This window comes from Megalops cyprinoides, chromosome 3 (assembly GCF_013368585.1).
Source record: "Megalops cyprinoides isolate fMegCyp1 chromosome 3, fMegCyp1.pri, whole genome shotgun sequence".
Taxonomy (NCBI): domain Eukaryota; kingdom Metazoa; phylum Chordata; class Actinopteri; order Elopiformes; family Megalopidae; genus Megalops; species Megalops cyprinoides.
In genome coordinates, this window is record NC_050585.1 from 11,227,902 (window position 1) to 11,255,198 (window position 27,297).

The 27,297-nt window shown below is 40.7% G+C and overlaps 4 protein-coding genes across 4 annotated transcripts; all 4 read right to left on the minus strand.

The window, feature by feature from the left end:
* Positions 1-1,193: 1,193 nt before the first annotated feature.
* Positions 1,194-7,471, minus strand: LOC118775592 (uroplakin-3b-like). The gene is made up of 6 exons (XM_036525579.1): positions 7,292-7,471; positions 4,973-5,140; positions 3,799-4,036; positions 3,339-3,421; positions 2,396-2,525; positions 1,194-1,690 (listed from the first exon to the last, which is right to left on the minus strand). The coding sequence occupies exons 1-6, from the start codon at positions 7,347-7,349 to the stop codon at positions 1,555-1,557; spliced, it is 813 nt and encodes a 270-aa protein (XP_036381472.1). The 5' UTR covers positions 7,350-7,471; the 3' UTR covers positions 1,194-1,554.
* Positions 7,472-8,047: 576 nt separating this feature from the next.
* Positions 8,048-12,754, minus strand: LOC118774083 (uroplakin-3b-like). Its single transcript, XM_036523207.1, has 6 exons — positions 12,587-12,754; positions 11,078-11,242; positions 10,269-10,506; positions 9,825-9,907; positions 9,588-9,717; positions 8,048-9,311 (listed from the first exon to the last, which is right to left on the minus strand). Exons 1-6 carry the CDS (start codon positions 12,648-12,650, stop codon positions 9,059-9,061), a joined length of 933 nt encoding a protein of 310 aa, XP_036379100.1. The 5' UTR covers positions 12,651-12,754; the 3' UTR covers positions 8,048-9,058.
* Positions 12,755-13,931: 1,177 nt separating this feature from the next.
* On the minus strand, positions 13,932-18,595 carry LOC118775711 (uroplakin-3b-like protein 1). The gene is made up of 6 exons (XM_036525753.1): positions 18,176-18,595; positions 17,299-17,457; positions 16,818-17,049; positions 16,409-16,491; positions 15,990-16,119; positions 13,932-14,233 (listed from the first exon to the last, which is right to left on the minus strand). Exons 1-6 carry the CDS (start codon positions 18,234-18,236, stop codon positions 14,119-14,121), a joined length of 780 nt encoding a protein of 259 aa, XP_036381646.1. The 5' UTR covers positions 18,237-18,595; the 3' UTR covers positions 13,932-14,118.
* A 1,054-nt stretch (positions 18,596-19,649) lies between these two features.
* Positions 19,650-21,955, minus strand: prkrip1 (PRKR interacting protein 1). The gene is made up of 6 exons (XM_036525545.1): positions 21,825-21,955; positions 21,471-21,549; positions 21,086-21,186; positions 20,738-20,823; positions 20,416-20,480; positions 19,650-20,225 (listed from the first exon to the last, which is right to left on the minus strand). The coding sequence occupies exons 1-6, from the start codon at positions 21,951-21,953 to the stop codon at positions 20,125-20,127; spliced, it is 561 nt and encodes a 186-aa protein (XP_036381438.1). The 5' UTR covers positions 21,954-21,955; the 3' UTR covers positions 19,650-20,124.
* Between the last annotated feature and the right edge of the window lie 5,342 nt (positions 21,956-27,297).

The following is a 27,297-nucleotide window of genomic DNA, read 5'->3' on the forward strand; positions in this document are numbered from 1 at the left end:
CGAACTAAACACCAGTTGCCAGTATGGGCTGCAGTTAAGACTGCACGAAAGTCATACGCCATATTTTGATCATTTACATTTCCATGCTACGTAACTCCAAGTACTATAATAAACATTCAAAAGCAGCAAATATTATACTACGTAAATAATCAATATATCATTTTCCATGTAAAGTTTCAAAAGTAAAAATGTAAGGGGTTTTAAAAGGAAAGTTACATGACAAAAATGAAATAAATGCCAATATACTAAAATATATACTTAATTGCACAATATATTCAGTGCCTCATTGCATAATATGCAGGATAATGCATCTTCACCTCTGTGCAGAAAAACATGATATTCTTTAAAAAAAATTGCTTAGTGTGTACACGAACATTAACTGCATTTTAAGAGTACAGGTTATACACAAAAGACAGCTAGCTGATAAGCGTTAACAAAGAAAAGATAGATTACATTAAGAGAACAAAACTGACTTTCCTAGTGGAGCAGGTGCCTTCAGCTATTTTATAGCAGATAAAATTGCTCATACAATATGTTATAGTTCAATTTGCTCATAAAATAGACTATTCACAACTAATACCTCTACCTTAGCAATACCTACCAATAATACAATCACCTCAGCTAAACTGAGAGATGACAGAAAAAGCATCTCAGTAATGTTCCAAAGACAGCCCTGACAATGATCTGCCATGCTTTAGAAAGGATCTTCAGAATTATTCCTGGCATATCCTTATAGGAGTTTCATATTTCTGCTGTAATGGTAATAGAACAGAGCAGCATGTGTATATCAAGCAGAGAACAAAACTCTTTTTTAGGCTTTCCTGGAAAAGAGGGAGGTAGAGGAGGGGTTAAGCAGATCAGAGAAATTATCTGACAGCTGAAACAATGTGTGAGTTTGTCTCTCTAACAAAATCTCCACTGTTTGCATATGATGCATCAGCTCTGCTTTTTCCTATATTTATTCATGCCCATACAGGAACTATTTATGTGTATATGTGGTCTATGCGGGGTGGATATATATATATATATATATATATATATATATATATATATATATATATATATAGCCACAGATCTCTACAACAAGCTCATTAATGAGCTCTAGAAGGGATCACCTGTTGTGACAGCCCAGTGAGGGGTTAAAGGTCACTGGGAAAGAGAGTGTTAATGCATACAGGTAACCAGCAGCGATAATCAATTTATTTTTCAAACGTCATGGGCATAATTAAAGAATAAAAAAATTACAAGGAATAGCAGGCATTAATAGACAATTGAAATGAATACATGGCTAAGTAAGCACTTGTACCTCAACTAAAGTGTGCTGGTAGGTATGATGCAAAATGACTGTCATGCATCACTCAGGCAGGGGGTACAAATTGGTGGTGGTTGAAGAGAGTCACTCTCTCAATATAAAGTGCTCTGAGATCCATGAAAGGTGCTTAATACATGTGGTTCATCATCAGTTTTGATTATTATTAAATGCCACCTCTCTCTTTGTAAAGGTGAGAAAGGCCTGTGTCCATCTTGGATGGATATAGATGCATATAGATGGTCTCAAATTCGACGAGGACGGAGTGTATGGCCAAATGTTTGGGTGTAGATTCCAGTATTTGTGCTGTTACTTCTGGTCCTGAAGGATGCTGGGACAGCATTTATGGTGATGTCTTGCTTTTGCCAAACAGATCCCGAGCTGTGGAAATGTAAAAAAAAAAAAACTGTAACAGGTTGCCCTTATAGTAAGTAATTATCATTAACTTTGTTGAGTCCTGTGTGGTATAAAATCATGAAGATAGTGGCAAATTTGTATTTTATAATAACCTGTTTAATTTAAGCAAAAGGCCATATGCTTTACAAAAAAAGTGTTGAAAGAAAGCAATATTGTTTTTTAATGAGAAATATAAAGTAGGCTTGTGTAAAAGTCCTGTGTACATATACTGTAAAAATGGAGGAAGAAAAGAGAAAAGAGAAAAGAGAATTCAAAAACTTTTCCATTAAGCATCACTTTACATGTATCTAGTGATTCTCTCTGTGTGAGAGTGAAAAGCCTCTGAAGCCTGTTGTAATTGGTTGTGTTTTTTGGTTTGACTGGCTTTCATCAGAAGGAGCCGATTCAATTTCCTGTTTGAGAAGGAGGGGGTGGCTCGCACTTGCAATTAAACTGATTGAGAGGTCTGGCCCGTGATTACCCCGGCCTAAACTGAAGGAGATAAAAACCCGAGAAAACATGCGTTAGCAGGCAGAGAGGAAAACAAAAGCAACGTGAATCAGCCACAATCACTCAGGCTGTGTGCTGAGTTGTAGGCCCCTCTGGCGGCGTGCCCGCCGCCCATGTGTGGCGTGGGGACACATGGCAGCGAGAGGGAGCTGGCCTGAGACGCAGGCCTCAGTGACTCACCAGTCTAGCAGCAGCAGCGCCGCCAGCAGCAGCAGCAGCACGGCCAGCGTGCAGGAGGGGACGACGGTGACGACGACCATGGCGGCAGAGCGCTTCCACGTCGACTCATCCATGGAGGAGATGGCCCTGGCTGTGGGTTCACACACAGGTGGGCACGTATGTACAGGCGCACACACACAAAGCACAGACAACAGGTATTCATTCAATAATGGACAGTGATATGAACATTGTAATTGTAAATTGAACAGCATATGATCTATCTGCATAAAATCTTAATGACACAAAGCACAAGCACAAGCTTATCAAAGGGATGCCATCTAGAGTACTTGCTCCAATACTGTCACTCTATTTATATAGCTTGTGGCTGGTTATTAATAGGTGATGTGTAACCATAGGTAGAATCAGAGCAACACATTAAAATGATGGAGAGCCATCATTTACAAGGATATCTAGTCCAATCAGTGACCATTCATTCTCTCATACTCAGGACTAAATGACACACCACTGTATTTTTACTGACGCCAGCCAATGCAGATTATTTTTATTTTTTCAAAACAAACTTTCCCTACGCATATTTTCCTCGATAAATGCTACACACTAATTCTTTCACTATTGCCAGGAAAGCATCTGATTGTTTGTAGTTTGACAAATTATGCTTCAAATAAAGTGATGGAGCCTCCAAGATTACAGATGTTAAAAGGAATATTTCCAGAAGATTCTACTCCTGTGACCCTTCAGGCTATTTTCAAGACACAAAGCAAAGCCAAGAAAAGGATAGTGCTCAGGGCTCCCCCAGGTGGATAAATTGCAAAACTGCAACTTTGCTGGATACCTCAAACAAGTTCTTTATGTCAGTGCATTTTATGACCTTCACAGAAATATACAAGATAAAATGCATTTAATTCCCAGCATAATTAAAATTTTTTAAGTAATAAAATCTCACGTGATATAAGAACAATGGGGTTGGACCATTTTGACTCTGAGACCACTTCTCTTGTCACTGGATCAATAAGTATATACTTTACTCTGAAAATAGAAACAAAAGGGCCATATGTTAAGGAATTCTACAACAGCTAATTTCTTTTCTCTACCAAAAATGGCAGATTTTTTCACAGGTTCATATTTCCAGCAGTCATATTAACACCTGATGGTTTGAACGGCAGTCCACAGCTGCAGTAAGTACCAAGCAATGGATATTAAATCTTCTTGCCTTGTAGGACCATTTTCAGAGGTAACATTGAGATACAGAAAATGGGGGAAGTAGGAGGTGGACTCTCTTATTATCTAAAAACTAACTATAGTACATTCTTAGAAAACCTCTGATTATCTGGTCCTTGAAGACAGAAACCTCTTCTGCATCATGCAATGACATCAGGGGTAAATAGCCACGGATGTATCTTTACCTGACAGTGGTTCCTGCAGGCAGGATCCCATTGCAATTGGTAGTGGAGCAGTTCCCATCAGCCCCCACTTTGAAGTACCTGACCCCAGGCACCTGGCCGCAGGGGAAGTCCCTGGGGACACCCAGCTTGGTGATGAAATACCGCTTGGGCACCTCACTCACAAAGGCGTCAGGGTATGGCGAGGAGCTGAGAATCTGTGACCCCTCCCTGACCTTGTCCAAGTCGAAGTTGTGGACACCTGTTTCACATAACAATGGGCATGAGAAGAGACAGTGCCCACAACAGGTTGAGGGAAAATAACCCCCTGCCAGGTTTAAGATTGTCACAGCCCCATCTGTGAGGTCAAACCAACAGGCAATATACTTCCTCCCATCAAAACTACTGGGACAATTGACAAATCATCTTTATGGAAGAATTATTCCCCTTATCACCACTATTATCTAAAAGACTTGGAAGTATTTCCTAATCAATTTAGCTGTTTGTTGCTAATTTTAATTTAAAACCCATGTAAAGTGTTTGGTTGCACATGCCAACCAATTCGATTAGGCACATGATGGGGATTTACTTGGTGCAAGCAAATGCTCACTGGAGTTCATTTTCAGAATACATTTTACAGTACATTATAATTTTGTTGGATCTGCTGACTGATTTTTTTCAGAGAACAGATCAAGATGTTCGCTAATGGAGCATTTAAAAAAGAGTACCTCATATCTTACTGATGATTCTGAAATGAAATTATCGAATTAAATGTTATACTAGAAAATGGTGGTAGCAACATCCTGTCATGATGCAGAGAGCCTAGAGACTCCTAAAACAGAGGTTTTCAAGATTAAGTAGAATCTGTCAGATTTCTCCTCTGTGCTCCACAGATCTGACAAGACTTGAGTTCTGTTAATGTCCTTGCATCCTATCATTTCTTACTCAGGTCTGAGGTCATTTTTACTTGCATTATTTATTAAGCAGTTCTGATGCTCCATTTTGAGGTGGTCATGTAGAAAGGTTTGAATCAATATCCATTGACCTTGGGTATACGAAACCTATGCAGCACATGCTTACATTCCTCTGTCTAAGTAATGGAAAAGGCATTATGTGAGGAAAATGAGATGTAAGAATGAGATAAAGACAAGATCATTGGATAACTCATTTTCATCTCAGAGCAGAAATCCACACCTACCTGGACCAGAAGCAATGACTGACCATATTTCACAAGTGTTATCAGTGCAAGGAAGCTGTGGCTGTTCGTTGAAGTAACACAGGGGCTGGCTCAGCACAAAAGTGGAGCTAGTTAGCCTGGCTATCAGTTCATAGGGTAGAATCTCAGGAACACGATCCACTGTGAGAACTGCAAGGACGTAAGAATAATAATAATAATTCCCAAACCAATCACACCACTATAAATGTTGTTCAGCAAGCATGTCACTTTCAGCCATAAATAAAGTACAGACAGAAAGGCATGTTTACTACATCTGATGACTGCTTTCCTCATTGGTCAGTGGCTCCCAATCTCGTTTTTCCATTTCAGTTTTCATAGCATCTGGATGGAAACTCTAAGTATTTCCAATTATATATTACATGTTCCTGCTATTATATATAGTGTGAAATCTAAGTGAATCTAAGTAATGCAAGATTTATATAATATTGCATTATTTATTTGCTTATTCAAAATGACTGAGATTTTAAATGGCATCCATTTATAAAACTGAATATTTACTGGAGATACTCAGTTTCAGAACATCACCAAAAAGATCTGAACTGGCATTCCTCCGGCAAAAGTACAGTTCCTTCGTCACTACTCCACTCTGCCACTAGGCGCTGTTCTCTTTTGTGCTACATTTTTGCTGCTCTTTGTGATGCCAGTGCTTAGGAAATCCAAAGGTCTTTGTGTACCAGTTCCCAACCAGTTTCTTGCCATTTGTATTCCTTCTGGACCAAACATGATGTGACGTGAAATACCAGTCCAATACAAGTGACAATGAGTGGGGAGCCAAAAGCATTTTTCCTTTCAATGCTTTCAGAGGTGTGTGCACATATACGCATTTCAGTCTATGTCTGCATAAGAACAGTAATTTGATCTTACATCCTCGGGCACTGCTGGCTCAGTGAGTAAGATCAGTGCTGGTAGACAATGGATGAACAGTGTTTTGTGCTCAAGTGCCAGAGATCAAGACAGTTTAATAACATGGTCTGGGGTTTCATTAGGAATGTGTTCAAGGATATGAAAATGACTGATTGCCTATCTGTTTGATGGCAGATTTCCAAAAATGCCTTCTGCTTTCTCTCCACACAGTTTGCAACAGACTGAGATGTCATATTGTAAGCCTGGTCCACATTGCTCACATCTGCCTTCAGCCTGAAAACTGTCTGTTTTAATTAAACAATACCTTTGATGGCAATAGAGACTTGTGTAAACAGTCTAAGTGTTTCTGTTGCAATAATGTCTGGTTTCACCCTTGAGTGTGAAGGACAAAGGGGAGCGAGATATTCAGTCTTCAGTCCCGAAAAACCAGTTTGTCCTATTTTGCCATATCACCTCTCCCATGGGACTGACTTTGCCTTCTCAAAAGCCAGCATTTTTCTGAGCAATTATACCCAGCGCATGTATACCTTTCCACCTGAGGATGAACACACACAATCTGCATGCCAATCAGTCTTTTTTTATTGTTTCCATAAATCATGTCACATTTGACATGGCACATCATGGTGCAGCATTAGCTTGCAATTGTGCCAGACTTTGTTTATTGATATTAATCTGACACGCCCAATCCTCCTTGCTTTCCTCAAGTCAATCTGTCTCTTGATCATGATAGACACCTATTTGGATGTCACTTTATCTCAGTCATGGCCATGAGCAGTCCTTTAGTATTGAAATATAGTTTTTGATAGTTCATAATGCTCATTTTACAAATAAATTTATGGTTACGTAGACAGTAACACTGAATTCTTGGCTCTTTGAGTTCTCAGTCTGAACCCAAGCTTCCCATGCATTAGAAAAATGTGTGTAAATTCATTTATGATATCATTAGAACGGACTATCATATCATTAATAAGATTCTGAAGTACTCCAGTATTAAGTTGGGCCGGTTTCCTTGTGGGTTTCGCTACATTTTGTTTTTCTCTCTTTGCTTGAGGAAACTCATTCCCGGAATTGTCAGTTGAACGCAAAGTACTATTTATTATTTATTTATGTATAAATGTGCAACTAATGCGTTACGTCCCCGAATAATGTGGTACAGCTAGACCTCATCACTAATTTTGACGGTTGTGACGTGTGGGAAATAATGCCTGCATCACTGCGCGTAAATATGTAGAAGTGGACTTCGACGTTGTTGGAATTAACGTCAGTGTCAGTAATATTAATGCATAAAGTAAACAAATAGAAACATCAAAAGCAAGAAAGGAAAATGTTTTTGGATCAAATGAGTCATTCATCTGAAAGATGCAATTCACTAAGTTCTTCTCGCTATACGCTGCAAGACCGAAAAAGACCACTTACTTCTCGAATCGACGTATGGCAGGAGTGCACAGATGATACAAATGTACGATAAAGCCATGCCAAGCGTTTAGTGAAGATGTGCTCAGTCGGTAGACTCTTCCTGCTGCGTTGTGACATCAAATTTACCTTAGACGCTCCATCTCAGAATGAGTCAGGTTTTCCACTCCGGTGTAGCTCAACCTCGCATTCTTTCTGGGATTTCCGGCCACAGCAAAGGACAGGGTTTATCTTGCCCTCAAGGGGAGGTGACAGTTCGGTTTTCGTTAGCAGCAATACTGTGTCCTCCTTACACCCCCCTGGGAGAAATGTAAACTACTGTAATGATCATACTCAAAGTTAGTTATGTAATATCTTTATTGTAATTATTTTCAAATTAAGTAATCGAATGTTCAAAAGAGTTCACTTTTGTCTGAAATGAACAAAAACGCACAATTGTAAATATACTGCTGACATCATAAAACATTGAAATCAATAACAAAAGACAACCAAGAGGAACCCAAGAGGAAATCACTTATGGAATTATGTATCATGAGCATAATTGCCACTTTAGTGGGTTATATCTGTGACAAATTATTTGTCACTGATACTTCTTTAAGACATTTCATGTTTTACTCCTTTATTTTTCAAAATATTAATAATATTTTATTGTTAATTTTCTTCTGAATCTGAAAACAAGGACTGTTGCCTTTGTGAGATCTATAGTGGTATCTACAGTGGTAGCATGTCATACACTGACATGGAGTTTTTTTTTTTTCCTTTGAAACCAGTATTTTAGTCTATCACATATGATGTACATCTTTTCTTGGTGCAGGCTGCCCCACATAAGAGTTAGGACAGCCACTGAAAGAGATGTCACACTGGACTCTCCTGTAGCTTAGCTTGAACAGCTTTTACCAGAACACAATGGAAGGACCACTGCATGAAACATTGCTTTTAGTTTATGAAGGACCATCTTGAAACAGGTCATCTACAGGTATCAGGTTCATGTGGGGCTTGACAAAATATACTGTATATCCGACTACTCTTTCTACAGCCCATATTCTTCATCCTAACTGACCCTCATGTTAAGATCTCACAATGAAGTAAAAAAAAAAAACACAAAAAGCAGCAAAAACAAGACTGAACATGTGGTGCAACTTCATAATCTAAAATTCTAGCACATGGTTCACACACATACTCACAAACACAGAATAACTCAAAATAGTAAAAAAAAATACATCACTATAATAACATACACCAGTGTTAGGAAATACATGATGTTTTGATGAAAATTGATCAACATTAACAGTCTCAAAATAGTAAGGACAAATAAGGCACTGGAACTGTATCAGTATCAATGAAACAGAGAATATTGGAGCCAGAGACCGATGGGAAACTGTATATTGGGAGCTGCATTTGCTCCATATTTCAACTGGCTCCACCTTGTCGTCTATCAGGGGTGGATAACCCTGGCCCTAGGCTGCTGATAATACCTCAAGTTTTCTTCCACCAAAAACCTTCATTATTCACAAACCTTCATAATTGGAGAAATCATGAAGATGAATGATGTGACCTCAAGTTACTCAGAAATGTACTATTCAAATAGCCCCCCAGAACAAGATTGTGGTACTCCAGTTCCCCAACCCTGCCCGACAAAACAGAGGCCTATAGTTTGGATGGTGGGTGTGGTCTGTTGTGGGAAAAGATGGGTCAAGAAAGGGTGTAACACTGTAACACAGGAGGTCTGTCGGGGCTCTGGTGGTTTATATGAAGTACAAGGTCCATATTCTAGGAGTTCTGGCCTTCGCTTTGGGTGAAATCATAATTATTGTAGCGCTTGAGCTTCACAGAGTCTGGAAGTTCCGGAGCATTCCCACCATGAGGGACCTTTGGCAGCACCTCAGGAGTGGAGAACTTTTTCAGGTCGCCGTCATAAGTTGGGTTCACGTACGGAACAGGATCTTTCAGGTGGTGGGTGTCGTACTTGCGGATCTTCAAGGATCCGAGAATTGGCATTGGCTCCGACCTTTGACGGCAGCAACTGCAGAGAACAGAAGAAGGGAAAGCGAAGAATGAACAGAGATTCTGCCCACAGCCATTCCTGTGAGTGAACTAAATGGGACGGGCACCATTGCACTATACAGGCTAATGAAAGTGTATGGCACCTGCCAACCCTGCTAACTTCTGCAAATAGTCTAACTGCAAACCTAATGAAACGCATGTAGTGTAGGCCTATACCATCCAAGATCCAAAGGCAGAGATATTTTAGAAAAATGACCATCACGATAATGTGAGGGAGGAGCTATTATTGACTCACTGGGCGTAAATCAGCCCCACAAGCAGCAGCAGTAACAGCAGGCCAAGCGCGACGCACAGGATGGTCGTGATCACCACCATGGCAGCAGATCTCCCACTGAAGCCATCGTTAATCGTGCTCAGGTTTTTCGCTATGGAGAGGAATGAAGAATGCTGTATGACCATCACTTAGAAGGAGAGGTTTACATGTTTAATGTTCAGATGGTGAATGATGACAATGAACAGTGGGAGAACTTACGAGAATAAAGGGTGATGGGGGTGGACCAGTTGGTCTCCTGACGGATTTTGTCGTTCGGCTTGTTGACAAGGATGTACTTAAATCTGAAACCAAAGGACAATGAGTACTTCTCACAGGAACAAAACAATGTAGCATTTCCAATAAACAAAAAAGTGACAAAAAGTGCATCAAAGTTCAACAGCTGCCAGAAAGGTCTCAGTGCATCCTGTTATAGAACAAAAAGAATGAAAATGATTCCAATCTTTGTCATCTCCAAGAGGCTCAGAATGGCTTTAGAAGGAAACTTTTCAGTAAATGATCCAAAGCCCAAATCACTCCACTCTTGTCACATCTATATAGGATCTTTACTGAGGGCAACCAACTGACCTAATTGATTACTTCTGTGCACTCTGAAATTAATATTGGCTTTGGAACAGATGTATACTGGAAGTGATGTATTCTTACCTGACTTTTGAGCCAGTAGGTAATATTCCATTGCAGTTTGGATCAGAACAGTTTCCATCTGATCCAACCAGGAAATAGGTCATCCCACTGGTCTGTGTGCAGGTGTAGCTTTCTGGAGGCCCAACCTTCGTCAGGTAATAGTTCTTTGAAGTGTTGCTGGCGAAGGCAGTTGGATAAGGAGATAGGCTGAGAATGCTTGAATTTTGAGAACGCTTGTCTTGATCAAAGTTTTTGGGTCCTGTTTAACAAGAAAAGCAGACCTTTTGCTGGATGACATGGGCTTTGCAGAAGAAAAATCTTCTGTAAAATCACTTGTATCCTTTAACCGTTGATGTCATTGGAACATTTCAACACTAACCCTTTGCAGCTGATAGGCACTTGATGTTGATCATTTGGTACTGATCTAGTTTTAGCAATGGTTTTATCAAAGTGCATTGTAATGCAATTCATATTTACCATAGCAATTACTGATAAATGTAATAACATCACAAAAGAAATTAAGAATATGAACACAATTACAAGGTATATGGGTTGTTGCCATGAGAAAATACAACCCAGGGAAAGTTGTTGACTGTACTAAGCATTTATTAATCACCCTTGTAAAAGCAATTGACTTGAGCTGTGCCTAGTGCATCCAACTAAACACTTTCTCTGGTGTTCATTTAGATGCACTTGCTTTATGATACCTAAGGTTAGCTAATGATAATTTATCAGAGAACACAACTGGACATCTTTTAAATTATTAAATAGCATTTGTAAAACAATATCTCAATGTGTAACTTCCTATTAATACAGTGAGTGTTTCTTACCTGATCCCACTGCAGGAACCACATATATCTGACATGTCTCTGAAGTGCAGTTTAATAATGATGTGTTGAAGTAACACTGGGGTGGTTTCAGTATGATTGTGTTGGTAGTGATCTTTCCTATATAGTCATAGGGAGTGATCACTGGAATTTGGCTCACTGTAGTACCTAAATAACAAGAGAAAACAAGTTGATGATATATCCATCTTGATTTCTAAGTTGTTCACTTAGTCTCCATTATTTCAGTCACCTGTAGCATTAGCACCTGTTGAAACAGGTGCATATTGCCCAATTTCTGAGAAAGTCTGGCAGCCGCAGGCTTATTTTTAGATGGGTGTTTTTTCAGGTTAGGACAAGCACACAGTAGTCAAGCACAGTCACGTCAGCAAGAAATGAATGCATTACATCATTCATTAGGCCACACCATTTCCCCACCCCTGCTTATAATGCATATTGGAATGAAAACTAAAAGAATTCTCCTTCAATATGACGAAGAGTGGGAGGGTATAGCAGTCTTTTGTTGTGACTCATAAAATCAGTAATGTAAAGATATGCAATAAATGCCTATATTACATCAGAGGATCAAGCTAAGCCCAGTTGTTGTTAGAGAATATGAACATTTTAACACAGCAGTTTCAAACAGGTGTAGGATGCACCTGAACTTGACTAGCTGGGCACTAAGCTTCAGGGAGTTTGTCGTACTTTAAATCTGGTTAGTTGTATTATAATATTTTATTATTATTAGTTTGGTGATTTTGTGGTATATTGCTAAACTCAGCAATTCTGTTCAGACCACACACAAGTACACACACACACACACACACACACACACACACATAAATATATATGCATGGATTGTAGTTTTAAAGTTTTGATTGAAACTGGTGGTATAGACAGGTTATAGACACAAATAATATCTGGCATTTATCGGCAGTATATAGATTCAAGGCTCCATTAAAAGGCTGAAAATGATTCAGATGGTTTCAGTACAAAACTATATGGACTTTAATCCAGTTGTCTCTTTTCAGTTCAAGGTTAGACTATTTTTAAATGACACCCTTTTACAGGAACCATTTTAGGGCTGCATCCCTTTACAAAGTCCCTTAAGTACACTGGAACATGGCAGGGAATGTTAACTAAGAAGCTGGGGATTTGGAATCTCAGCAGCTTGAAGCTGTAATGCTGTCTCCTGCACTCCAGATAAATCCAGCAGAAAGTTTGGTAGCACTTTATATGACTGCTTCCACTTAATTTCAGCATAATTGCTACTTTACCCTTTATATCTGTGTAACGAAATGTCACACACTCTGGGGGTATTTGAGGTACTTGCAATTTAACTTTGCGCTGTTACAGATTTATCCCATATTATTATCACTTCATCCTGAGCTGTAAAGAGTAGCCCAAAAATCTGCCCTGTATAATCTTAACCAGATAATAACATGCGATTAGGTGTTAGACGATGACAGGGATGATGAGCATCGGAGATGATCGAAAGGTGAAAAAGGCACTTACTTTGTACCGCCACACTGCAGAAGGACAGGCACACCGCCACACAGGCAATTGTGAGGACAGCCATTCCAGGTCACACTCACGACGTTATTGGTTTTCCTTGGAGGGCTCGCTGATTTTGGCAGGCAGTGATTGACCCTGGCTGGCAAATCAGACACTACAGGTGCAATCTCAGGCTGACAGCTTTTAAGAGTGTCGGCCAACTCCCCTAGAGGAGAATGCATCAAATAGAGGGAGTGGTGAGCAGTCATTCGCGGGGTGTGTGTAGTGGGAACACCCTGAGGCAAAGCGTATATTGCCTTTGCATGCAACCCATACAGTGCTGCATGCGTAGTTCCAACAGCTCTTTTCTCATGTGTGGGCACTTGCACGGCACTAGCAGCTACACCGCGTTCTAGGGTCATGCCCTGGTATTCAGGGACAAGAAGTGCTCAGTGATCAAGCTGTCAAGGTTTAAATGAGATGAGTCTATCTTTAAAACGCAGTAGTAACTACCAAGGAAATACAAGCATGGAAATCCAAACAGATTGGCAAAAACTAGCACTGAGAGTCGCAGACACACCTCTCATTGCCCACAGCCTCCCCTTTAGACATGTGGGTGGAGAGGACCAGCTAAGTACGATCATAAATGGGCTTTTTTTTAAGTAGGTGGGTGTGGAGAATAATCGTACAACACAAAGCAGAAAGGAACGCCATACAGAAAGGTGCAGCAGTAACAGTGCTGAGAGTCTGACATCTGACCATGGCATGGGAAAGAGCGCGCATAATGGACAGCATGCCATCTTTGCGCCACTATCATTGAATTTAAGGACACAGGAGGGCTCTGATTTAAACATCACTGCAAGGAAGTAACAGACAATCAGTGTGGTCACTGTAGCTTCATTCAAAACAACAGCTCCTACACCCCTAAAGTAGCCTTCTTTACAAAAAAAAAAAATCTATAGAGACAGTTTCTACAGCTCCTGTATATATGTGAAAAAAGCTCATGTCAATTCAGACGCATTTCAAACACAATTCAGACATGCAGCAGCTTGTTTACCTGAACAACTGGTTCCATCTAGGAAAAAAAAGAACAACATTGATAAGATTGCAACAGGTGCTTTTATTTTGAATCCATGGCTCGCATCCAGTCACAGTAAACATTCAGTCAATGTCTATAATCCCTGCTGAATCCCTTGAGTATTTCATATAACATACAGTAAAAGCAATCCTATACGGGACTATTTAGCAGACCTCTAGTTAACTATAACCAAACAAATATATGTAGTATTTTGTTAACAATTCAAAGGTTACAGAAATGATTCATGAATTTTCATATCAATACTAGAATAAAACATTTGGGGAAAAAAAGAAAATTCTAAGAAAAAGAAAAAGAATACAATATACAATAATGTGATGGCCTAGCTAAGAGAAAATACAGTTCTTTGATCATAACTTAATTAAATAAATCAATTACCACTGTCTGATGTCCAATCATACATTGATCATTCTAATTCTGTAAGACCCATTCTCCATGGGAGAATCCTCAGTGAAGATCATATCTGTACATTGCTGTAGTATTCTGAATTATAAACATTGTGTGTGTTGTATCTTCTAATCCCATGGCCAAGGGAGGGAGGTTCTGTGATCTCAGTCTGTTCTTGAAAGAAGCTGGAATTGACAATAAAATCACACCAATGTCATGAGAAACAGTTCTGTTGCCTTTTGGTTTTGATCATTTGCCTAATTCTAACATATTGAGAGGGTTAAAGTGATTTAAGCCTTTTGAGTGAGTCAGAATGACTCTATACCTGGTTCTCAGTCTTTTGAGGGCTTGTTTTTTTCTCTCTGAGCAGATAAGAGCAAAACTGAAGTAGAATGCTCTTAGTATGCAATTTGTTAGACCTGGCTGATTCCCTCACATTGAATTTGCACAGCAGGAAATGCACTTTTATTGGCTAAAATTAGCCTGCTGATGTGCTGGGAGAGCAGTACTATGGTCTGCTTCACTCCCACATGTACTCTACACTGCCATTGTTCACTCTGAGTGGCAGCTACCAGAAATGCACAATGTGCCATTTTTCTCAAAATACGAATGCTCAGCTCTGGCTGAAACACAAAGACAACACAAGGTGTTCTTTCTGGCTGTTACAGCAGGTGTTTATACCGAGGTAATTTTAAATCATAATTTATTTTCCCTCTACTTAAGTCATACCTGTTATAAGTTTTCTAATTTGATTAATGTCTACAATCACACATAACTGTTAGTGATTACAAAAACAGGCCACATTTTATCAACCTAACATTTTTAGTGAAGGCATTTTGTGTTACATAACTGATCTTAACTGACATTTTAGCTTGCTGATTATTGCAAAACACATGTAAAATATCAAGTGCAAAAATGGCTGCAGTACTGTAAAAGGATAATCACAAAAATGCAATATTAGGAATAGTAATAAGTTAATATAAGTAGATAGGTATTCTTGCTTTGACGTGACTTTCTCTGATTTGATACTAGATTAAAATGGAGATTTGGTTATTGTTCCAACCCGGTTAATGTCCCCAGTTTCAGTAATGTGAATATGAAGCAGATAATTATGTATTTAAATGAGCTAACTGTGAAAGTACCAGAATAATTTAGCAAGATCTGACCAGGAATCTTTTCAAGTTTGGTGTAGCACAAATGACAAGATCTTAGGCTTAAAAGTTGAAAATCCAAAAAGTGATTTTATTTCTAGTTAATGAGAATTAAGAAAGTAATTGGCTTCTATCACTCTGATAACCTGAAACATCAAAGAAAATCCCAAGAATTATCCAAGAATCAACAATGGATTAACAACTATCTTTGCCTTATATGGTTTGCCATTTTCCTTGCTGCACTTCTATCATGTACAAGTGGATGGAAAACACACCAACATGTACCCACAGTTGTTATGCCTATTTTTTATGATGTTACTATCTAATGTCATGACAACCATTGTAGGGGGTTGTCATGACATTAAAAGCACACATCATACTCTTTTAGCAATTTCTTTCCCCTACTGTGACAAATCATTGCAAAAGCCTGAAAGCCGCCAGCGTGATAGGTATCACCTCTTGCCAAGTCATAAATCAATCCAGAGATTTCATTTTCCGGGAGTCTACTGTTATATCAGATTGAGGTCAAAAGCTGACCTGCTTTAAGTACCTCTTGTAACAGGACACATGCGGAACTAATCTACTGGCTACTGTCAAACACTGAATCAAGCTAGAGGTGTGGTGCCAGTGCAAGGCTGTTTGATTCTAGCTCCTCAGAATCAAGGAACTAGGCTTCCACCAATAGTAAAATGGTCCCTAAAATGACTGTATGTGTGTTTAATTGTTCACACACCTCAATCTCCATGCACTGTTCATAGCTGGGAGGCGAGGTGAGACTTCAGTGACTCACCAGTCTTGTACAAGCGCAACCGCCAGCAGCAGCAGCAGCACGGCCAGCGTGCAGGAGGGGACGACGGTGACAACGACCATGGCGGCAGAGCGCTTCCACGTGGACTCGTCGATGGAGGAGATGGCCCTGGCTGCAAGAGTGCAGACACAGGCACAGACACACCACAACCAATCACTCCATTTGTTTAACTTCATTCATGCTCATTTCCCCTCCTCACCCTCACCTAAGTAAGTGCTCTGAGAATTCATTTTTGTCAGCGATAGTACTATCAGCAAGGATATTAACGCTGTCTGTAACAATGTTATTATGCTTATATTTGTTTTGACAAGTCAAGAGTTAGATCTTCCTGTAGAAATCTTTGTCTGGCTCTTTTAAATACACTAATAATACAGTACAGTAATAATACATGTAGCACATACTTGTTAGAAGAGTGATGGGTTGGGACCAGCGTGTCTCAGACTCTATTCTTTCACTAGTTGGATCCACCAAGATATACTTCACTCTGATGGAAACAAAAGACAGAATACAACTCATGTATGCAAAAACACCCAACACGTTTTGACATCTTGGGAGTAAGTCAAAATAACAAAATTTTTGTGTCATCCAGTGAAATGAAAACATTACGAGGGTTGTGCATAGTCTCTCTACAGCAAACCAGAAAAGTGATGTGTATGCAGCCCCGTGAAACTGCCAAAACAGCAAAAACAGAAGATCCACTCATACCACCATCAATGTACCTTTAGCAGCACTTTAGACACAGTCTAAAAATGAGTGGGGGGGGCAAGTGGAGAAGCAGGTGTTCGGCAGGCACCATCAGAGGGGCTTTACCTGATGGTTTCCCCTGCGGGCAGGGCCCCGTTGCAGTTGGCCGTGTCGCACATCCCCTCGGATCCCACTTGGAAGTACCTGATCCCCGGCAGCTCTCCGCACGGAAAGCTGCTCTGCACTCCCACTCTGGTGATGAAGTAGTTAGGGGACATGTTGTCCTGGAAGGCGTCTGGATAAGGTGACCTGGATAGAATGTCGGCGCTGGTCTTCTCGCTGTCGAACCTCTTAACACCTATTCGCAGGACAATCCACCACAAAATTTAGAGAAATTTGTATGGATGCTTGGGAAACTTGAACAGAAAATGTGATGCCGGTAAAATCTGTGACATTCCTGACAATGTTCTGACAAGTCACTTTTACTTCCCCCATTTAATCATTGGACCTTCTTCATGTCAGATGCCAGTGTAAGGTTATTTTGAGAAAGCTGTACGTATATGTGTTTAAAATTACATGTGAGATTTCCTACTGGAAATGCACTCACCATGACCTCTGGCGACCACCAGCCAGATCTCACACTGGTGTAAAAAGCAGGGGAGGCCTTCCAACTTATCAAAGTAGCACCGTGGCTGTTTTAGTATCACTGTTGTACTTGTCAATATCCCTATTACTACTGAGGGGAAGATTTCAGGGGTAATGGCAACTGTAGAGAGACAAAGAAAAGTTAATTAAAAAAATTATTAAAAAATTAAAAAATTAAAAAATTCTAAAAAATTCACATTTGTTTTGTTTAACATAATCCAATGATGCCTGGCTATTAATCAAAAATGTAGCCTGCTCTTCCCTTCTCAATACTGTAACTAAACAACGCTCAAGACATTCCCTGATGTTTGGAAACAATTAAACAACCAGCATTACACCTCAGAAGTACCATTGTTTCAGGGAAATACTCTACAAATTATGCACCTAACACCATTAGTTCTCAAATGTCAAATTGTTTACGATGTGTCAAATATAACTCAAACTGACATGTCACTGGAAAACGGGATATTTAACTCACAGAGGTTAACACCAAATTCACATAGGTCAATATACAGCAATAATGACCAGGAAATCAAAAGACAGACAACTACCTGCTCTCATTACCATAGATGTAGCATAATGAGAGGGGACTTAGTCACTGAACACAACTGGTCAACACTGATTTGCTGGATACTGCAAGTCCCGTTGGAGGAGAAAACACTTAAATCATTTTACTATTTTAAGCAGTGCATTACTGGTATGATAGAAACATTCTAAACATTTAGATTTAGCATGCCTATGTATAATAATTTCCAAGCAACTATGCAAAAATAATTAGAAAAATCCTCTATTAACACCATAGCATATGGCAGTCCTAGCAGAAAAAAAACATTGCTTACCTTCTGCATCGTTTACAGCAAGCGAGACACATAGCACCAGTGTTATGGCCATAGAGGTCATTTTTTGCAGAAGTTTGTAATTAACTCAGGAATAATAGCTTGATTTCCTTTGGAAAACAGTGCCGCTAATTAGGATGTCTGGAATCCTGCTGTGATGATGACCAAACGCTCAAGAATTTGTCTGCTGCGTCCATGGGCCCTACCCCGGCAAGCCTCTCACAACAGCCACAGAACTGGTTAGACGGGACTGAAGGGGAGGGGAGGCAAGGATGGTCCATAGCAACTGCTCACCAGTAACACGGTGCGAGACCACATAATACAGAAGTCAAAAAGGTATTGAAAAAAAGAATAAAAGTGGCTCACTTCTGACTCAAGCTGAAAAATACTTGGTGTGGGATATGGAAAGTAAGCATAGGAAAAAAATTCTCCTCCTCATAATGGAAAACACTTTGCTTATGCTGTAGCCACATAAACAGCCCTGGCAGATAGGATTACACAAATCAGCAATACCGCTCCTGTTTACATGTCAACTTTACAAACTATTGTCAGTAGTGTTAGAGGTTCCCACTTCCCTCATCCATATTCACAATATGTCAGGTAAATAGCACATTTGATTTCTAGAAAAAGGGAGAAAATTGATTCACAAGGGACAATTCCCAAAGATTTGTCACAAGACAAAGGCTTCCTTTTTTTGTTGTGGCTATTTATAGAAGTCTGGGCTAATTTAGCCTTTAATAAATGACAAGTGTTTGATCACTAGGGACACTAGTGTGCTCTGTGTTCTTTCCTAGAATTGTAAAACTGTTGGGTTTCAGGTTCAACAATGTGGGAAACAACTTTGAGTCCATAAGCTTGGTTAATACTAACACAGTCCTTCAAAGAAAAAATAAAAACATAGGTATTCTTCGACATCTTAGCTGAGTGATGTAATCACCTTGGATGTCACCGAATCTTTTATAGTATTCAGCAGAACATTTTTGACCACTGTAGCTACTTGTGATAGAAAAGGGGGGTGAGTGTACATCAGCAATCAGGACACAGTGATATTAATGGAAATACTGCACACATTGCTCAAAATGCAACAGAATGCCTAATGTTCTCCCCTGCTGGAGAAGCATGGCATTTTCAATTCCATCCTTTCCTTTGCTGCGGCTCCTTTTGGTTATGCATTCCTTCCAGAGCAGTCATCACAATTCCTCAACAGCACAAATTATGTTCTCTACTCCTAACGGCATGTTGTCAGAGCACTAATACCCCACTGTTTGAAACCTCAGGACAAATGAGTGCATACGCACTGTACCACATGCTGAAAGGTTAAATGTTCGAACTGAAATGTGCTGGATATATATATATATATTTAATTATTTAAAAATCTGCCTTTCTGCAAGGCAAAGAGGCTAAGGAAAACTGCTCATTCTCTCAGTTTTCTTGGAACTTTCCACTACAAACTACAACTGGATAAAACACATCCTGATTTTCAACTCAAATACTGGGCATCTTTATTAAAATATATACATTCAAAATGACAATAACAATAGTTACGGTATTTGTATCTGGCAGGCATTCATTTAACAAAATAGAAAAAAAAAAACAGAATCCAGACAACACAACACAGTACTGTAGCACAAATTCACAACCCAAAAGAAACAGCAAAATTATGTATTAAGGACACTGATTTTCTTGCAGTCCATTAAATGTTCAGACTTAGGAGGCACTACCCCAAGGGGCCGACAGGATAGTAGAAATATTTCAGCAGAGCGGTCCCTCTCATTCCCATCACAGAAGGCAACAAGGCCAATGACCTCTCCTTGTTTTGTAGAACCCACTGGGAAATCATGCCAGTTCATGTCATTTATGTCCCCCACAGGTGTGAAACGTTCTCTGACTCCTTGTGGTCGCCGTATCTGAGCCCCCTCCTTCTGCTTAGCTCTAGCCAAGGGACAGGGATGTCACCTCTTTCCCATGACAAAGCTGGGAACTTCAGCATCATCCTCGGCTTCCTGCTCTTGCTGTTGTTCATCGTCACTGCTGGAGGTGGCCTCGTCAGAAGCTGGGGAGATCAGCAGTCAAGGATTATGCATGAACACCCTGCACCCCCCTACCTATTAGCAATGACTACTATGATCGCTAATGACAGCAAACAGCCAAATACAGCCAGTTGTTCTGTCTCCTTGAACTAAAAAGCCATGTACTACAGATGCATGGGTTAGTAAACGCAACATATGTACAAAATGTTTTACCTTCATCCGTCTTCTTTTCCTCTTTGGCTTTCTTGGCCATCATCTTCTTCTGTTTCAGCTTCTCCCTAAAGTGATCGTGTGTTATTTAATTTATTTGTATAAGCACAATTACTAAAACACATTCGTGATCAAAAGTGATGATGGACAGAGGACATTATGTCAGAGCTAATGGAAAGAGTCCCCGCCAAAGCAAAGCTATGTGCAGAGCGCTCTCTAGTGGCTACACGTAATACAAACACCCTCACAAACGGCATGAAGAGGAAACACGCTTGTTTGGAAAATACGAAAATGCACAAAGGTGTGATCTGTCCACTAAATGAACCTTTTCTTCCTGCGTTTAGCAGTCCTCTCATCTGCTGCCTTTTGGTTTTCCTTCAGCTTCTCCTGATATTCCACGTCCAACTTTTGCTGCAAATGTTAAGGGGAGGAAAATACAAGCAATTACGAATGAATTTATGTCTTTTCTGAAACCGTTTTTTAAAATATTTTCTATATCTTCTTAAATATTTATTCTGTATTGGTATGTCATTTATCTTTTAATAATACTGCTAAACTACAGACAGCATCCTATATTTTTGCATTAGCTGCAGTGACAGTGACAGTGAGTAGGACTTGCTAAATATTCTCACATACAGCCAGAATGGCATTTAGGATATCGTGCTAACCTTACCTTTTCAGTCATTCGGTCGAGAAAATCCTGTCTCTGGTACTCTCGACGGCGTAGGTGCCTGTACACATGAAACTCTCCACTGCCAGCCCCGGCGCTGGATCCTGCAGATGACCACACAGCCTTGGTTACACTGGGACTGTCTCCTTTCAACAAATACACTACTACTACAAGTGTAACAGTTGTTAGCTAGTTAGGGTACTGAACTTGATCGCTGAGCATAGTCGAGTCAAATGTGGGGCATCCCTGCAGTAACGTTACCATAGAGCAAGGTAGGTAAGTTAGCTATTAACCCTTTATAGCAAACTCGGTAACTACTGTACAGCAAAACCCAAAACTTGATATTGTGAAAGGCTCCAGAGATTCTTTAACCACGGTTATACTGTACCCATTACATCCCGCACAAACTCCGGTGGCGCACGGGGGTTCCATTCTTTCGGTCGGTCGGGAATGGGCGCAAGTTTGTCCTGGATATTAATGTTACAGTAAGTTAGGTAATGTTAACAAGCTAGATCGCTGATTATTGGTGCATTTACTAAAACTAGTTAGCTAAATTATACAAAATTAAGCAGGCCTTACTGGCTAGTTGATAGTAATTCCATAAACTTAAAAAGGTACGCTACAAAATGTTAGCTACTAATCGTGACACCGGGTAGCTAGCTATCCTATTTGGCTTACTAAGTTACACGTTTGCGAATGGCAAATAAAACATCCTTGTAGACTAATACTATCACAAACTTACGGGGTTTCGCATCAACCTCTCCAACTTTAACCTCTGCTCCTCAGCTGGGGTTTTGGCTATTATCAAAGGCTGCGATTCCTTCCCCCCAGGTTTCCCCGGCCGACCATCTTTCTCCTTAGAAGCCGCCATTTTCAAATTCGCAAGCAAAACATCGCCAGGGCTAATAATCCTGCTTCTGGCTCTGTGCGACTGCCACGGATAGGTGTGGCGTACTTACTGCAATTGTGAACGCTACGGAAGTGTGTACGAGAGATATTTTCAATAATGCCAAAAACCTGCATATTGCATACCTGCATATACACTTTATTTGTGACTCTCCTACTTCACCCTTCTGGAAAGACAGCTGTATCTTCAGAACCCCGCCGGTGACGGTAGAAAATATTTTATCGAATATGTATTCACAGAGGAAAAATGTAGTTTTATTTTTTTTAACTTGCAATTTTGTATGAGGACCGGTGGCGTTGAGTGCAAATGTGCAAACATTTTTTCCTGCCAAAAATATTTAAACAACAGTTATTGCAAATAGTCCACACGTTTACTTAATGTGAAATAAAATCTAAATTTGTGTTGAGCATTTGTAAATACAGTTTAAATATGATTCCCCCAAATATAGGCAAATATTTACAAACAGGAGCAAAGCCAAAAGATAAAATCAGCTGATACTTAGTGCAAATAACCCCTTGACCTATTACGTTTTCATGTTGTAATTCTATTTCATATTGCAGGGGAAATGCATGTATATCTGATCCTAAGTCTGAATTGTATCCCACATTCTGCACAGTAGGCACATCTTATCAATTTCCTTGTTTTATATTCCCCTATATGCACAGACCAGGAAAAAACACATTCCAATGAGCAGGCACTCACACAGATATAAACAGACGTCCCATCACTTCTCATGTGCACGCAATCATACACATATGGGCACATACATACACATGCAGTCATAGCCCCACAGGCAGACATCATACACAGGGAAAAAAATGTTTATGTGTGCGTGGGGGCAAATGTGTGTGTGCGTGTGTGTCTGTGTACTCAGAATTCATGACATATTCCCCCTAAGGTGTGTGTCTGTGTGTGCATGCATCCAAGCGTGTGTGTGTGTGTGTGTGTGTAGGGAGGGGGAAAACGTGTATGAACATTTGTTCAATGTGTGTCTATATGTGTGCAGTTGGAAGGGGGGCAGGTGTGTGTGTGTATGTCTGTGTGGACATATATGTGGTAATGGTTGTGGGGGAGGGCAAGGATTTGTGTGTGCAAATGGCTAAGGGGAGTCTGGAAGGAATGGGCTTGGTTTCTCCACAGGATCCTGTCTAAGCCAGTTGGATATTACTGCAGGCTGCCTTCATTAATGCAGCTACACGTCTTAATGGGCCCTGGCAGCTTTCACAACAGTTCTCTGGCTGGAACGAATGCTGCCAGTGACCTTCTGCACTGTTCACAGGAACCCCCCCCCCCCCCCCCCCCCCCCCCCCCCCCCCCCCTTCCTCCTGGGGTGCTTCTTCAGAGGGCGCAGGGCTCATTTGTCATTTTCTGTCTGTATGATTTGATTTCATTGTATCCTGTGTAAATGAGCTGCAGCGCACCACAATAGTTAATACATTGCTCAAATCACTCAGCATGCTAAAGCAAACCCTAGACCCAATAATGTTCACAATGCCCCAGCACTCCACCCCAATGTGTCAGACGGGGTCTAACGGTAAAGTAAGCAGGAGGCTCACATCTCCCAGAAGGCCACGGCTAATGCTCCTTTAATGGTGGTACAGTGGTTTATGTTAATTTGATAGGGCCCTGTAGGATTAGCATTGATTGTCCCTCCCCTCCGCAGATTCAGCTCAATCTCGTTCACACCTCCTCTGAATCAGATGCTGGTGAAAAGATCAAAGTCAGATGAGTGTCTAGACAGTTACATTTCCCTTCTTCACATGTTGACTTTCGGCTGACCTTGCCACCAGACCAGATCATAAGAGATTAGTGCCCTTCCCCTGAAAATCCCTACACTAAATTTCATCACTGTAATAAACTTCCTGGGATATTTTCCCCCACCCTATTTGAGATGCGCTAGCGGGGAATGGGGGACTCATATGAATATTTTAGGAGAGATTAAAGCGCCAAACCGAGGGCTGCTTTCTGTCCTCCACAAAAAGGAATGGCAAACCAGGACTCCTCTGGTTTAAGAGATCAAATATACCCCTGAACTATTAAATATGTCAGATAATATTTCAGAGCTCAGCAGTGCAGGATTAGAGCTGCGAGATAAGCCTGGCTTCAAGGAGGTTGAAGGCCATCACAATCAATCAGCTCGGCCATTTTATATCTTCGACTGGGTCTTCATCATAAGCAGGGAAAGAATACCAGAGGTTTATAAGGTCATTCCAATGTGAGTTGGTGGAGGCAGATCAAGGGAGCGTTATTTCATTGCATTCGAATGTCACGCCTGAGATCACAGGAGGAAAAAAATCAAGCCGTACATGATGTACGAGGATGTTTTTTTGATGTATGCCACTGATGCTGCTGTCAAATAGTGAGAAGCACCAAAATGTCACATGGATTATTCTCTGTCTGATTGCTTGATTTACCATTCTAAACGTGAGAAATCTGAATCTGACCAGATTTTTTTTTTGGTATAGCTATCATTTCTCTGTTTTAGCTTACATGAGTAGCTTTCAGTCATCAAATAACTGCATGGTCTGGAGACAACGAGCTTAAAGGCTCTTAATGAGTTGCTGACAGAAGAGAGAATTGCTCAGTTTGAGCCACCAGTGACAATAGCAGCTGTTGACATTGACGTAACTGAAGTCTAATTCGGGGGACCCGACAAATGCTATGATGTGTCTGTCCCCTTCCCTGAGCTCCCCCTGTCCCGTGACTGTCCTCACTCACGGTGGTAATTGGGGTGATAAGCTGGACCAGGGCAGAAGAACCAGCCTACCCCAACGGAGACTGAGTAAGGGCAAGAGGAAAAAAAAGAATATATTAATGATTTAAGTGTGTCGTCACGGTTTGCGCACTATGCTTAAGTTTTTTATTCACTTTTAAATGACGACGTGATGCAATTTGTTGTAAAGACAATGCAATTTATTGCACATCACACAGTGGGAGAAAAGCATGTACCGGCCAGAAGGGTGTGATGGCATTCAAAAAAAAAAAAATTCTTTTGCCCTGACTTGTGCTAATTGTAGCTTCTCACGATGATAAGGCACATCATTTTATTATAGCGCACGGCGGGGTCACTCGCAGGTCAGTATCCAGGCAGCCATACAAATTGACATTTCCCCAAAGACATTACTTGACATTGTTCTGCGAGGCCTAGCCGGGAGATCCTTTTCTCTTACCATGCACCTTTATCTGTCACATCCATTTATTTCGCGATACCACTGTGATACCCTGCAAGTAGAGAGGCAAAATAATTTGAGTGGAATATAATTTGCTCTGTTACAGCTGAAGTGGTGCGGATGTAGTTTAACGGATGTTGGTTTCATAAAGGTTCATGTCATATTATCCACAATATACGCATTCTGGTATTATGCCATGTGGCAGTTTTTTCCCCAGCTAAGAAAATTTAAGCTTTAGCCCTTATAGCTTTGTACATAGACCATATTGCAGCAGTTATAATTAGTTAATGTTTTTGGCAATTATCAACAAAGCTAAAAAAAGGTGTTTTTTTTGTCTGTGTTCAGATCTGCCAGGCAATTTCAGAGGGTTTCACCTCATACACACTCATCCATACCACACAAACTGCAAAAAAACATATTTTTTTGGTTGAGTGGGTTTTAATTACTTGGAGCTAACAGAAAATAAACCCTAACCAAACACGGAAGCATGTCATCTACTTGCATGTGGCATGGAAAGATTTTTTGTTTATTTTTATTTGTGTATTTAAGTGCTGAGAGAAAACTGCTTGGTGTTGGTAATGGGAGATGCAACCACAGCAGAGATGGAGACAGACAATCTATACGAGTCAAGCAGCTTATTGATCTAACACTGTTGGACATGCAGCAACGCTGTTTGAGGAATGTACACAAATACAAGACACTAGATCAGTAAACAATATCCTTCTGACGCATTCCCCCCGGCAGCATTTGGATGGCTCGGCATTCAATCCTGCAAGAAATCATCGACCGGTTAAAAGACTTTGTGAGGTGCTTTTGTTTGAATAGCGCCTTCAGTCACAGCCTAGCATGCCTTGACAGGGGCCTCCACGGGAAGCACAGATTTCTAGTTATCAAGTTCAGGTTCTCCTTGGTGCCAGCTGCGTCTGAGAGCTGTCAGCTTTGCCTTTTCAGTGGCCCTGAAAGCCTGCGTCATGACGCTGTCGCCTGGAGGGGTTGCGTTTGGGCTGAGGGTGGCTGGGAACAGCCTGGGAACCCGTCAGCGCACCGGCGGTTCCCCTCCCTACCAGCCTCTATCGCCGGGGCGGCTCCGCGTTTCGGCGGAGATCTACTACGGGCCACGGTGCCAGCGCACTGCTGATCTCACAGTCGAGGAAGATTAATTTCGGGGGTCTGAAATTAAGCACCAGACGGGCCGAACAGCAAGGGCTCTCCATAATTGTGTCATTAGGAGTGATTATCCTTCCAACCCTTGCCCACTGTTTCCTCCTTTTAGATAACAAAGCATTCTGAAATGACCACTGAGGATTGAGAATTCTAATGTGATAAGCTCCCAAACCCACAGACAGATCGGCACACAGATCCCCTTCGATGAATAGAGGAAACAAGATAAGACAGCCCAAGTTATGACACCGAAGAGCTGATGACGGGCCAGGTTATGACACCTAACAACAGAGGACGGGCCAGGTTATGACACCTAACACCAGAGGACAGGCCAGGTTATGACACCTAACACCAGAGGACAGTATGAAGAGCAAGAAATGGGCCAGGTTATGACACTGAAGAGCAGGAAATGGGCCAGGTTATGACACTGAAGAGCAGATACCTGCAACATCCAGGGCTTCCTCACACCCCCAGGCAGAGGTAGGCATTCTCAACAGGAGTTCATTAATTACTGTGGATTACACTTTTTTATCCATCTGTCTCTCTCCGTCTACTCCTCTGTGTATCTCTGCACATTCTCCCTCCCTCCTGCCCATGCAGAAAAGACAGCCTCCAGCAAGTACAAAACAGCCCTTAACGAACTGATTCAAAGGACTTGACTTATTTCACATTTTTAGCTGGCCTCAACCAGATGCTAGTGTTTTTCATAGAAATAAATCACAAAAGTATGTATTTCAGCAGTGAGCAGAAATGTAAAAAAAAAAAAAAAAGAGTCTAAACATTTTGGTCCTGGAGTTAAAACAGCATCCCATTTCTCATTTGTCAGGCACAAAGCAGTCTGAAAGCCAACTGAAGCTGTAGACACAAATAAGCTTCCTATAAAAAAGAAAATCATTCACACACGATTTTTAAAAGGCTCTCACATACATAGGAACACACACAGAGTTTAGTACTGGTCTAGGTTTATTTGTGATGGT